The sequence below is a fragment of the Lampetra fluviatilis genome, chromosome 38 (genome assembly GCF_964198595.1).
Source record: "Lampetra fluviatilis chromosome 38, kcLamFluv1.1, whole genome shotgun sequence".
Taxonomy (NCBI): Eukaryota; Metazoa; Chordata; class Hyperoartia; order Petromyzontiformes; family Petromyzontidae; genus Lampetra; species Lampetra fluviatilis.
The window spans coordinates 5,785,658-5,798,644 of record NC_136312.1 but is presented as its reverse complement, the minus strand read 5'-3'; the positions used below and the strand labels follow the sequence as shown (position 1 = coordinate 5,798,644).

The window sequence follows — 12,987 nt, the reverse complement described above, 5'->3', positions numbered from 1 at the left end:
AAAGGTAAACACATCAGTTTCAAAATAGACTTTCTACAAATAACTTTTTTTCTTACATTACCAGGTAAGGGCCACTGAGGCATTAACTTATTTTTCAGAAAGGACCTGGTCATCACAAATGATAGCTCAACAAAGTGGCGGATCATCATCATCATCGTGTGGAAATTCATAGCAGTCGCTAAATAGCTCTGAACGCGTCACGTCGATTCTAAATGTGGAGGGAATAACTGGAGGACTCGGAGGAAAATTCACGCAACTACCACGCGGGAGAGAGAGAGACACGCAAACTCCAAATATACAGCGGGCGTCAGGGTCGGGATCGAACCCACGACCTCCTCCACGCCAGGCGAGGTAGTTAACATCTTCTAGCCACAGTGATGATGAGAGAGAGACACACACAACCTCCAAATATACAGCAGCAGGCGTCAGGGTCGGGATGGAACCCACGACCTCCTGTATACCAGGCGAGGTAGTGAACATCTCCTAGCCACCGTGATAATGATGAGAGAGAGAGAGACACGCAAACTCCAAATATACAGCGGGCGTCAGGGTCGGGATCGAACCCACGACCTCCTGTATACCAGGTGAGGTAGTGAACATCTCCTAGCCACCGTGATAATGATGAGAGAGAGAGAGACACGCAAACTCCAAATATACAGCGGACGTCAGGGTCGGGATCGAACCCACGACCTCCTGTATACCAGGTGAGGTAGTGGACATCTCCTAGCCACCGTGATAATGATGAGAGAGAGAGAGACACGCAAACTCCAAATATACAGCGGGCGTCAGGGTCGGGATCGAACCCACGACCTCCTGTATACCAGGTGAGGTAGTGAACATCTCCTAGCCATCGTGATGGTGATGAGAGAGTGAGAGACACGCAAACTCCAAATATACAGCAGCAGGCGTCAGGGTCGTGATCGAACCCACGCACTCCTGCGTACCAGGCGAGGGAGTTAACCGCGGCGCCCCATCATCGCGACCACAACACCACCACAAAGTAATGAATCGGCAAATGCCTGTTCATTGCTATTCCACAAAGTCAACTCGGAGTCCCAGAGCAGAGAGAGAGAGAAGCTAGGAAGCCTGGGGAGACTGAGGTGCTGAGTAATGAGGAACAAGGGGGGTGGGTGGGGGGGGGAAGATAGCCACACACACACAGATCATGTGGCCGGATCTAGGAATATTTGCCCCCAGGCTACGAGAACCCCCCCCCCACCTCCACCGAATCCTCCCCACCCCTCCTCTCCCCCATACCTCCCACCTTGGCTTCCCCAACCCACTTTCCCTTCAAAGACAAATACGTAGATACCCCCTCCCGTCACCATATAGCCTTCAATTAGACCGCTGGGGCAAGTGCTGTTAGCGAGCGGCACCAATTACGAATGCCTGCACGGCCCCCCCCCCCCCACCGTGCTTGGCTTCCGATGTGCGTCCTCAGTGCGGGCGCCTACCCCAGGGCAGTTCGCTCACAAAACCAAACCTCGATTTTTACCAGGTAGGGCCCCACTGGGCCGTTGCAGCTCTCTTTCTTTTTTCGCAAGCGACCAGGCGATCGCGAACGGTACCCCAACGAAGGGGCTGGTCGTGGGGAAATCCAAAAGCGTGGTGACGTCCATTCTAAATGCGGAGGGGGGAAAAAGCCGGACGGCCCCGGAGAAAAATCCACGCGACCACAGGGAGAGAGACACCGCAAACTCCCAAATATACAGCAGCAGGCGTCAGGGTCGGGATCGAACCCACGACCTCCTGTGTACCAGGCGAGGGAGTTAACATCCCCTAGCCACCGTGATGATGATGATGAGAGAGCCACGCAAACTCCAAATATACAGCAGCGTCGGGATCGAACCCACGACATCCTGTATACCAGGCGAGGTCGTTAACATCTCCTGGCCACCGTGATGATGATGAGAGAGACACACACAAACTCCCAAATATACAGCAGCAGGCGTCTGGGTGGGGATCGAACCCACGACCTCCTGCGTACCAGGCGATGGAGTTAACATCTCCTAGCCACCGCGATGATGATGAGAGAGACACGCAAACTCCCAAATATACAGCAGCAGGCGTCGGGATCGAACCCACAACCTCCTGTGTACCAGGCGAGGTAGTTAACATCTCCTAGCCACCGTGATGATGATGAGAGACAGATCCACGCAAACTCCAAATATACAGCAGCAGGCGTCGGGGTCGGGATCGAACCCACGACCTCCTGCACACCAGACGAGGTAGTTAACATCTCCTAGCCACCACTCCACCTGCCGTGTGCCACAGGTGGAGGGTCGCTGAACCGCATGGAGCCATGAGGCGTGAGTGAAGGAAGACCTTTGTAAATATTACAAGTTCACCTCGGATACGTTTTACTGAATCGCCACTCCACCCTCGCTGTGGCCATATGCAGCGGTGTGCTCTTGAGTGGGTAAATGCTAGAGCCCTCCCTCCCTCCCTGCTGTGCATGAGAGGGCAGTAGTAGAGTACGTATGTGGAACTTCTTTCGCACCGTACGTAGCCAACCGTGCTCATCGGTTGAGGGAGGTGGTGGCGCTCGCGCCCCGCAGCTACGAGCTCCTGGGTTCGATTCCCAGAGTCGGGCGCCTCTCCGCATCGGGTTACTTCGGATTCTCTCGGGGGTATTTTTTTTCGCTCGCCAAAAGCTTTACAGAAAAGATGTGCAACGCGACGCTTTATAATGCTGCGCAAAGTGACCCGCAAATGAGTTCATTGGCATCGCGCAGAGCAGCAACATTGCCCCCCTCCCGCCCCCTCTGCCACCCCCCCCCCCACCTGCACAAACTTGGCAGGACCCTCGTTAAAACAAGTCTGTAGACTACTTGTAAACATGTGGGACAATAAACATTGAGGGTGCAATGGACATGTGGTGATGGTGATGGCTGGCATTATAATGATAGTGGCGGTGGTGCTACTGATGGTGGTGGTGGTGGTGATGATGATGATGACTGGCTTGACAATGATAGTGGTGGTGGTGGTGGTGATGATGATGGTGGTGGTGATAGTCTTAACGCTAGTGGCAATGATGATCATAGTGTTGGTGGTGATAATGATGGTGGTGGTTGTGTGGTGAATGTGATGATTATAATGATGATGACAAATTCAGAAGTGTTGATGAATTTTGGTGGCAGTGTGATGATGATGGTCTTAACGATAGTGGCAGTGATGATGATGATGATGGAAGTGATGGTGATAGTGGTGGTGATGATGATTGTGGTGATGGTCTTAACGATAGTGGGAGTGATGATGATGATGGTAGTGATGGTGATAGTGCTGATAGTGGTGGTGTTGTGTTGAATGTGATGACGATGATGATTGATAAATGCTGAAGTGTGGATGATTGTTGGTGTCAGGGTGATGCTGATGATGGTGGTGATGGGTCTTTAGGGTAGTGGTAGTGATGACGATGGCAATGATGGTGATAATGGTGGTGGTTGTGGTGGGGAGCGGTAGTGTAGTGGTTAGCGCTACGCTGCGCTACGAACCTGGCGACCCGGGTTCGATTCCCACTCACGCTCAACACCGGTGACGATTATCTGAACCGGTCCTGGGACTCCCCTAGGTCGACTCAGCCTGAAATGAGTACCTGGTGCGGTGTGTGAACATCGCCACTGGGGAGACAAAGGCGGTCGGGCGTGGTGCTGGCCACCCACCCCCTCGTGTGCCGTGCCGGCCTTCATAGGTGCTCGCTAACAGCACTTGCCCCTACAGTCTGCTAAGGCTATACGGGGGATCTTTGTCTTTGGTGGTGGTGAATGTGATGACAATGATGATGCAGAAGTGTTGATGATTGTTGGTGGCAGCGTGATGATGGTGATGATGATGATAATGGTCTGAACGCTACTGGTAGTGATGGTGCCAGTGGTGGTGATAATGATGATGGTGGTGATGGTAGTGTTGAATGTGATGATGATGATGAAAAATTCAGAAGCGTAATGATTGTATGATGGCAGCATGATGATGATCATGATGATGGTGGTGATGGTCTTAACGACAGTGGTAATGATGATCAAGGTGATGATGATGGTGGTAGTGAAGGTGATAGTGGTCATGATGATGGTGGTGGTAGTGGTGAATGTGATGACGACGGTGATAATTGTTGATGGTCGCAACGCGATGACGATGATGTTGATGATTATGATGATGATAGCGGTGACGACGATCACCGTGACGACGGTGCCCAGCCGTACTTTGCCGAGCACCTCACCACCACGTCCATTCATTCCGCCTCGGGCGCGGAAGTCGGCCACCTCTATGCGAGTGTTGAATAATTTAAGTAAATTCATCAATATTTTAGGCAGAATTCCTCCGGCTACGAAGGCGGCATAGCCCACATTTGAGCACAATCTCAATAAATGTTTAAACCGGACCTGCTTTTAAATTAACTCTGCGGCTTAGCCACCCACCACACGCAAAGACCCTCCCGTGTAGCCTCGAACAGACTGTTGGGGCAATGTAATGTAATCTGTGTGCAATGTTGAACTTCTTTCGCACCGTACGTAGCCGACCGTGCTGATCGGAGGTTCGGGGGACGCACAAAAAATTATGTAAGCGAGGTTGCAAACTTACGAAGGCTGGAACAGCACACGATGGAGTCGGGGGGATGTGGGTGGGCCAGTACCACGCCCGACCGCCTTTGTCTTACCATCCACCACGCCACCCCCTATCCCAGCGGTCTTCACTGCAGGGCCTTTAATGCCCCCCCCCCCCCCCGTGACACCCCTTCCCCCTATCGTCATCCTCACCGTGCTGCTGTCAATGGCTTCAAAATGCTGTAGTGGCCCCTCCTCGCACACTCACCGATGTCTTATCGGCGAAAGTGCCACCCCCCCCCCTCCCCCCCTGAAAATCAGTGAAGAACAACTGCCCCCTAATGCCCCTGTTAACAAACAAAAAACAACTCAACGGATTCCCTTTCTCCTGTGTTGCCACGTGACAGGTTCTGGTGGTGGATAGAGCGGGGTGGGGGGGGCAGAGAGGGTGGGTGGTGTTGATGGAGGGGAGGGGGGGGGGCAGAGGGGCTGGGTGATGTTGATGGAGGGGAGAGGGGGTGGGGGGCTCGCGTGAGTTTGCCGCGGCGTGTAATTACGCACTATCCGTGCTTGTCAGGGTTCGCGTCAACATTCCCCCGGGGGGGGGGGGGGGGCAGGGGGGGGCGCTCGGTGGTGCGGCCCCCCGCCACTTGCACGCCAGACCCATTCAACGATAGCCCCCCACCAACCCCCCCACCACCCCCACCGCGCTGATCTCGTTTCGTTTTATTAGCAAGACGCGCGCGTGCTCGCTACATGTCGAGCAGAGGTCGCAAACGGGTTTTGATTCCCTAACGTACCCGTACCCGGCCGCACCAGGGTCGCAAACGGGTACCCGTACCCGGCCGTACCCGTACCCTACCCGTACCCGGCAGGGTACGGGTATCGGGTACCCGATTGCGACCTCTGGGATGAAGACACGTTGGCAGGCGCCGGTGGGTTGATTCTCGGAACTTGAATTGTGAGAAGAGACAAGACGTTGGGAAATGAGTGACAAACGGTTACTCACCAGTGACTCACGGCCTACCCGTACCAGGCCGCACCTGGGTCGCCAGGGCCGGGTATCGGGCAGGGTACGGGTATCGGGTACCCGGTTGCGACCTCTGATGTAGAGACAAAGATCCCCCCCCCACCTGCCGCCCTTCACAGACTGTCGGCGGGGCAAGTGCTGTTAGCAGCAGCAGCAGCAGCAGCATCCTGTGAAGGCCGGGGTGGGCCCCGGATAGCCCCACACCCCGGCCGCCTTTGTCTTCCCCTCTCCTCGACGCCCACGTGGCGATGTTCTTGTGCGCCGTCGCAGGCCCAGGAGCGGTCCGCACGGATCGTGACTGGTCTTGGTGGCCCTGGGCGGGAATCGGATTCGGAGCGCGACGTCCGAATCAGAATCTGCATCTAGACTGGAGGAGGAAATCCGATGAGCTTTGAAGCTATTTTTGCACGGATGTACCAGTAGGGGCGGCGACGTCAACGCGGCGCTTGTGCCAGGCAAGGTGCACTCTCGAGGCCACGTTTAGTGTCTAAGGCTGGCTGACAGAGGAGGTCACGGAAAACAGGCCCTGTTGCCAATGTTTGACTGAGATGACTGGCAGATGCACCACCTGTGCCACCCACTCTGCCAACGCGCTGCATCGTTTTAGCCGCCCGGCTCTCTGCCTCGATGTTGTGAGCGTGGCTTCTCTGCCATCCGCTGTTGTTGGAGGGCGATTGCCTCCAACTGCCTGGTAGCGTCCTTCACGAGCCTCCTACAAAGGACAACATAATCCCCGTATAGCCTGAACAGACTGTAGGGGCAAGTGCTGTTAGCGAGCACCTATGAAGGCCGGCACGGCATACGAGGGGGTGGGTGGCCAGCAAACACGCCCGGCCGCCTTTGTCTCCCTCGTGACGATGTTAACACATCGCACCAGGTACTCAATTGAAGCTGAGTCGACCTAAGGGAGGCCCAGGACCGGTTCAGATAATCGTCACTGGTTGTGGCCATGAGGGGGAATCGAACTTGGGTTGCGCGGTTCGTAGAGCAGTACGCTAACCACTGCACCACCGCTCCCCACGCCCACTCACACACACACGCGCACACACGCATGCATACACACACGTGCGTGCACGCACGCACACACACGCATGCATACACACATCGCTACACCACCACTCCCCACGCACACTCACGCGCGCATAAACACACGCGTGCACAAACACGCACGCACACACTCACACACGTGCACTCACAAACACACGCGCACTCACACACACGCACACACTCACTTACGTGCACTCACACACACACGCGCACTCACACACTCACACACGCACACACTCATACACTCACACACTCACACACGCGCACTCACACACTCACACATGCGCACTCACACACGCCCGCGCACTCACACACTCACACACGTGCACTCACACACTCACACACGCACACTCACAAACTCACACACGCGCACTCACACACGCGCACTCACAAACTCTCACACGCGCACTCACACACTCACACACGCGCACTCACACACTCACACACACACACTCACACACGCCCGCGCACTCACACACTCACACACACTCACACACGCGCACTCACACATTCACTCACACACTCACACACGTGCACTCACACACTCACACACACTCACACACTCACACACGCGCACTCACACACTCACACACACACACTCACACACGCCCGCGCACTCACACACTCACACACGCGCACTCACACACTCACACACGCGCACTCACAAACTCACACACGCGCACTCACACACTCACACACGCGCACTCACACACTCACACACGCGCACTCACACACTCACACACGTGCACTCACACACTCACACACTCACACACGCACACACTCATACACTCACACACTCACACACGCGCACTCACACACTCACACACACTCACACACGCGCACTCACACATTCACTCACACACTCACACACGTGCACTCACACACTCACACACACTCACACACGCACACACTCATACACTCACACACTCACACACGCGCACTCACACACTCACACACGCGCACTCACACACTCACACACGCGCACTCACACACTCACACACGTGCACTCACACACTCACACACTCACACACGCACACACTCATACACTCACACACTCACACACGCGCACTCACACACTCACACACACTCACACACGCGCACTCACACATTCACTCACACACTCACACACGTGCACTCACACACTCACACACACTCACACACGCACACACTCATGCACTCACTCACTCACACACGCGCACTCACACTCACTCACTAACACACGCGCACTCACTCACTCACACACGCGAGCGTTCATATCTCTTAAAACTCTTCTCGTGGCGGTTGTTGTCGGCAGCTTGACGTTGTTTGCTGCCCTGGGGCCCTGTGCTCGGCTCCTGGATTTGCGAGTCGTTCTGTTTTCTTGCGGGGGATGTTCCGTGCGTCCGCACGCCGGCAGTCCGGTCCCGTCAGCTCGTGACGACGCCGCATGTGTCGTCATCGTCACCGCTATTGTGACGCACCGCGCACCCCAGCGGGACCCAACACGTGTTCCGTGTGTGCGTTGCACGTGTGTGCTTGCACACGTGTCCCGTGTGTGTGGGTGTTCACGTGTTCCTTGTGTGCGTTTTTGTAGACGTGTCTCGTGTGTGTGTTTGTGTACACGTGTTCCGTGCGTGCGTGTGGGGGCTTCCACAGAAAGCATTGGTTGCTGAAGGAGAGACAGAGTGTGTGGAGGGGAGTAAATTGAGATGAGAGGTAGGAGAGTGCGTGGAGGGGAGTAGAGTGAGATGAGATGGGAGAGGCAGGAGAGTGCGTGGAGGGGAGTAGAGTGAGATGAGAGGGGAGAGGTAGGAGAGTGCGTGGAGGGGAGTAGAGTGAGATGAGAGGGGAGAGGTAGGAGAGAGCGTGGAGGGGAGTAGAGTGAGATGAGAGGGGAGAGACAGGAGAGTGCGTGGAGGGGAGTAGAGTGAGATGAGAGGGGAGAGGTAGGAGAGTGCGTGGAGGGGAGTAGAGTGAGATGAGAGGGGAGAGGCAGGAGAGTGCGTGGAGGGGAGTAGAGTGAGATGAGAGGGGAGAGGTAGGAGAGTGCGTGGAGGGGAGTAGAGTGAGATGAGAGCGGAGAGACAGGAGAGTGCGTGGAGGGGAGTAGAGTGAGATGAGAGGGGAGAGGTAGGAGAGTGCGTGGAGGGGAGTAGAGTGAGATGAGAGGGGAGAGGCAGGAGAGTGCGTGGAGGGGAGTAGAGTGAGATGAGAGGGGAGAGGCAGGAGAGTGCGTGGAGGGGAGTAGAGTGAGATGAGAGGGGAGAGGCAGGAGAGTGCGTGGAGGGGAGTAGAGTGAGATGAGAGGGGAGAGGCAGGAGAGTGCGTGGAGGGGAGTAGAGTGAGATGAGAGGGGAGAGACAGGAGAGTGCGTGGAGGGGAGTAGAGTGAGATGAGAGGGGAGAGGCAGGAGAGTGCGTGGAGGGGAGTAGAGTGAGATGAGAGGGGAGAGACAGGAGAGTGCGTGGAGGGGAGTAGAGTGAGATGAGAGGGGAGAGACAGGAGAGTGCGTGGAGGGGAGTAGAGTGAGATGAGAGGGGAGAGGTAGGAGAGTGCGTGGAGGGGAGTAGAGTGAGATGAGAGGGGAGAGGCAGGAGAGTGCGTGGAGGGGAGTAGAGTGAGATGAGAGGGGAGAGGCAGGAGAGTGCGTGGAGGGGAGTAGAGTGAGATGAGAGGGGAGCGGGGTAGGCAAGGCTAAGTCGGTGTAGGATCCCTGACCATGAATGTGATCTGGATATTGATGAGAGATTCGCGTTGGGAGGTCGGTGGAGGGGATTCGAGGTGCTGGGGCCACGTGGTCTCATCACACTGGTCAACAAAATAAAACATTTTTTTCTGGCCTGGATTTTTGCAGCTGTTTTAGACTAATTTCAGGGTGCTGATTCCAAATCTGGTCTCAGATTTGCTCTATCACATCTCATTTTATGCTATCGGCATACCCCATTTTCATTGATTTTACCCAAAATTAACTCTGTCGCTTATGATTGCAAGTTGTTGCGAGTCAGTGACTGCTTTAGTGTTAAAATATGGTGCTGTATTTTTAGGACAGTGTGTTTATAAGATCATTTTATGTAGATATCCACATTTATTTAATAATTTTTCTTCTGCAGTTTTTATTGAAAATGCAATATTTTATATCTCAAAAACCTGATGTGATAGACAAAAACTGATGCCAGATTTGGAATCAGCACCCCAAAATTACCTTAAAACCGTTGGAATTACCTTATGCCAGAAAAAGTGTGTTGACCAGTGTTATCGGTGCGGGTTAATCAGTCAGGCAGCAGTAGCACTTCGTATCTTTCATCCCGGCATGGTTTCTCGGATTTGAATGGAAAGAACAGAGATAGAGAGAGAAAAAAGAAATCTCTGCAACTCTTTACTGCCAAAGGAGACCTGGTTTTTCAGACGCATCTCTTTGAAGATGCATCGATTCCCGCCCATGTTCCAAAGTGCAACATTTCCCGTCGCGAGAGGTTTCCTGTTCCTGGCAAACACTTTTAATACACCGGCAGTCTCTGCAGCTCAAGTGGAGCATCCTCGTGTGCGTGCGTGTGCGTGTGTGTGCGTGCGTGTGCGTGTATGTGCGTGTGTGTGCGTGTATGTGCGTGTGTGTGCGTGTGTGTGCGTGCGTGTGCGTGCGTGTGCGTGTGTGTGCGTGTATGTGCGTGTGTGTGCGTGTATGTGCGTGTGTGTGCGTGCGTGTGCGTGCGTGTGCGTGTATGTGCGTGTGTGTGCGTGTATGTGCGTGTGTGTGCGTGTGTGTGCGTGCGTGTGCGTGCGTGTGCGTGTGTGTGCGTGTATGTGCGTGTGTGTGCGTGTATGTGCGTGTGTGTGCGTGCGTGTGCGTGCGTGTGCGTGTGTGTGCGTGTATGTGCGTGTGTGTGCGTGTGGGGAGCGGTGGTGTAGTGGTTAGCGCGCTGCACTACGAACCCGGCAAACCAGAGTTAGATTCCCGCTCACGGCCAAGACCCAGTGGCGGTTATCTGAACCGGTCCTGGACCTCCCCTAGGTCGACTCAGCATCAAATGAGTACCTGGTGCGGTGTGTAAACATCGCCACTGGGGAGACAAAGGCGATCAGGCGTGGTGCTGGCCACTCACCCCCTCGTGTACCGTTCCGGCCTTCATAGGTGCTCGCTAACAGTACTTGCTGCTACAGTCTGCTAAGGCTATACGGGGGATCTTTGTCTTTGGGTAGCGGTAGTGTAGCAGTTAGCGCGTTGCGCTACGAACCTGGCGACCCGGGTTCGATTCCCGCTCACGGCCACCACCGGTGACGATTATCTGAACCGGTCCTGGGCCTCCTCCCCTAGGTCGACTCAGCCTCAGATGAGTCACTAGTGCGGTGTTTAAACATCAGCGCCGGGGAGACAAAGGCGGCCGGGCGTGGTGCTGGCCACCCACCCCCTCGTGCGCCGTGCCGGCCTTCGTAGGTGCTGCTCGCTGCCAGCACTTGCCCTAACATCCCTGTGTGGGCTATCTGGGGGATCTTTATCTCTGTGTGCATGTGTGCACGTGCCTCCCTGCAGATGACGGAGCAGCGCAAGCACAAGCAGCGGATTGGGCTCCTGCACAACCCCCCACACCTCAACGTCCCGGCAGCACCACAGCAGCCCGCGGCTTGAGCACTCGCGCGCACACGCACACACACACACGCACACACGCACACACGCACACACACACGCACACACTGCAAAGACGAAGATCCCCCTCGCCCGTCCATTATAGACTTCAGCACCCCGTTGGGGCAAGTGCAGTTCGCCGAGCAAGCCAGGGAGGCCGACGCGCGGTACACGATGGGATGGGCGGAACAGCATCACGCCCGGCCGTCTTTGTCTCACCCAGTGGCAACACTGACGCACTACGGCACGAGCAACGGGATTCGTCGACAAGGGATTGTGGGAGAGGCGACCTCCGCGGGGGTCGTGGTGGTGGTGGTTCGACGCTTCACGTGGCTTCAAAGTGCACCGAGCATGGCACAAGCAGCGTGGTGACGTTGCCGCCACTTTATCGTTGTTTTTGGTGGTGGCGCTTGTGGCGGTTGAGGCGGTGGCCGGTCGCGATGCGGGACGCCGTTTGTCCAACAATAACCCATTTACTGAGAACAATTAATGGCAAGAATGGACGCGGCACGTGTCGCGGCTCCTCCATTCGCACTCGCGAGGCCACGACTTCCACGGTGCGGAGGCATCGAATCCGACCGCTGAAGGTGTCCGCAGTGGTGCGTGGCGAGAGCCCGAGAGAGGAAATGCGCTGAGCAACTTGGGGAACAACTTGGGGAACAACTTGGGGAACAACTTGGGGAACAACTTGGGGAACAACTTGGGGAACAACGCAGGGAACAACTCGGGGTACAACGGTCGGCACAACGCGGGGAACCCGCGCTTGTCAAGGATGAATTATTTTTTTTTTCAATCCTAAACAATTTTTCCATCCGTTTCACGGAGCGGAATTATTTTGCATGAGGTTTCTTTGCGTGGTCGTGCTGCGTCCTGATTGCGATTATTGTCGTCATTATTGTTGTTGCTATTAATATTGTTGTCGTCGTTGTTAACAAAACTTGGGCGCGTAATTTAACCCTTGCTGCTGCTGCTGCTGCTGCGGAAGAGGAGGATAAGGAGAAAGAGTTCGGCTTTTTCTCTCTGTCTTGCGCGTAACCGCCTCCTGCGGGTGGGGGGGTGGCGGTGGCGTTTGAACGAATTCACCCTTCTCAGTGCGTGTGGGCGGCGGGGGGGGTGGTCGGTGCGGACCGACGAACAAACAAAATTCTGGGCCATTTTATGTTCCAGCTTTCCTCCTCCTCGTTCAGCGCAGGTCCACTCGCCTTGCTTCCTGGCCGCGTGCTGCCGGTGTTGGGGCGGGTGGGGGTGAGAGCGGGGGAGCGGGGGAGCGGGGGAGCGGGGGAGCGGGGGGTGGAATGTTAAAGACCTTCGCACCGACCGCGCCGGCTCGCGGCTCGCGGCGTCATCTGCTGCGGCCGCTTCGAGGCACCGCACGTCACGCGGGAGAAGTTCGCGGTTGTGGCCACCACGACGGTGGCCGCAACCGCGAACCGCCAAGGCTGTCGTGCCACTTCCACCCACCCCTCCACCCACCCACCCCTCCATCCACCCACCCACCCATCCACCCACCCCTCCACCCACCCATCCACCCATCCACCCACCCACCCCTCCTCCCACTCACCCATCCACCCACCCCTCCACCTACCCATCCACCCATCAACCCACCCACCCATCCACCCACCCCTCCACCTACCCATCCACCCATCCACCCACCCACCCACCCTTCCTCCCACTCACCCATCCACCCACCCCTCCACCCACCCACCCCTCCACCCACCCATCCACCCACCCACCCCTCCACCCACCCACCCATCCACCCACCCATCCAC

The 12,987-nt window shown here is 55.9% G+C and overlaps 1 protein-coding gene across 2 annotated transcripts in view; it reads left to right on the top strand.

Moving 5' to 3' along the window:
• Positions 1-12,452, top strand: part of LOC144945596 (inositol 1,4,5-trisphosphate-gated calcium channel ITPR1-like) — a 252,589-nt gene extending 240,137 nt beyond the window's left edge. For both annotated transcript variants that reach the window (XM_078874090.1, XM_078874089.1), the window contains exon 56: positions 11,126-12,452. In XM_078874090.1, the coding sequence (XP_078730216.1) occupies positions 11,126-11,221 (96 nt within the window). In that variant the 3' untranslated portion in view covers positions 11,222-12,452. The remainder of the gene's footprint in view (positions 1-11,125) is intronic.
• The last annotated feature ends 535 nt before the right edge of the window (positions 12,453-12,987 follow it).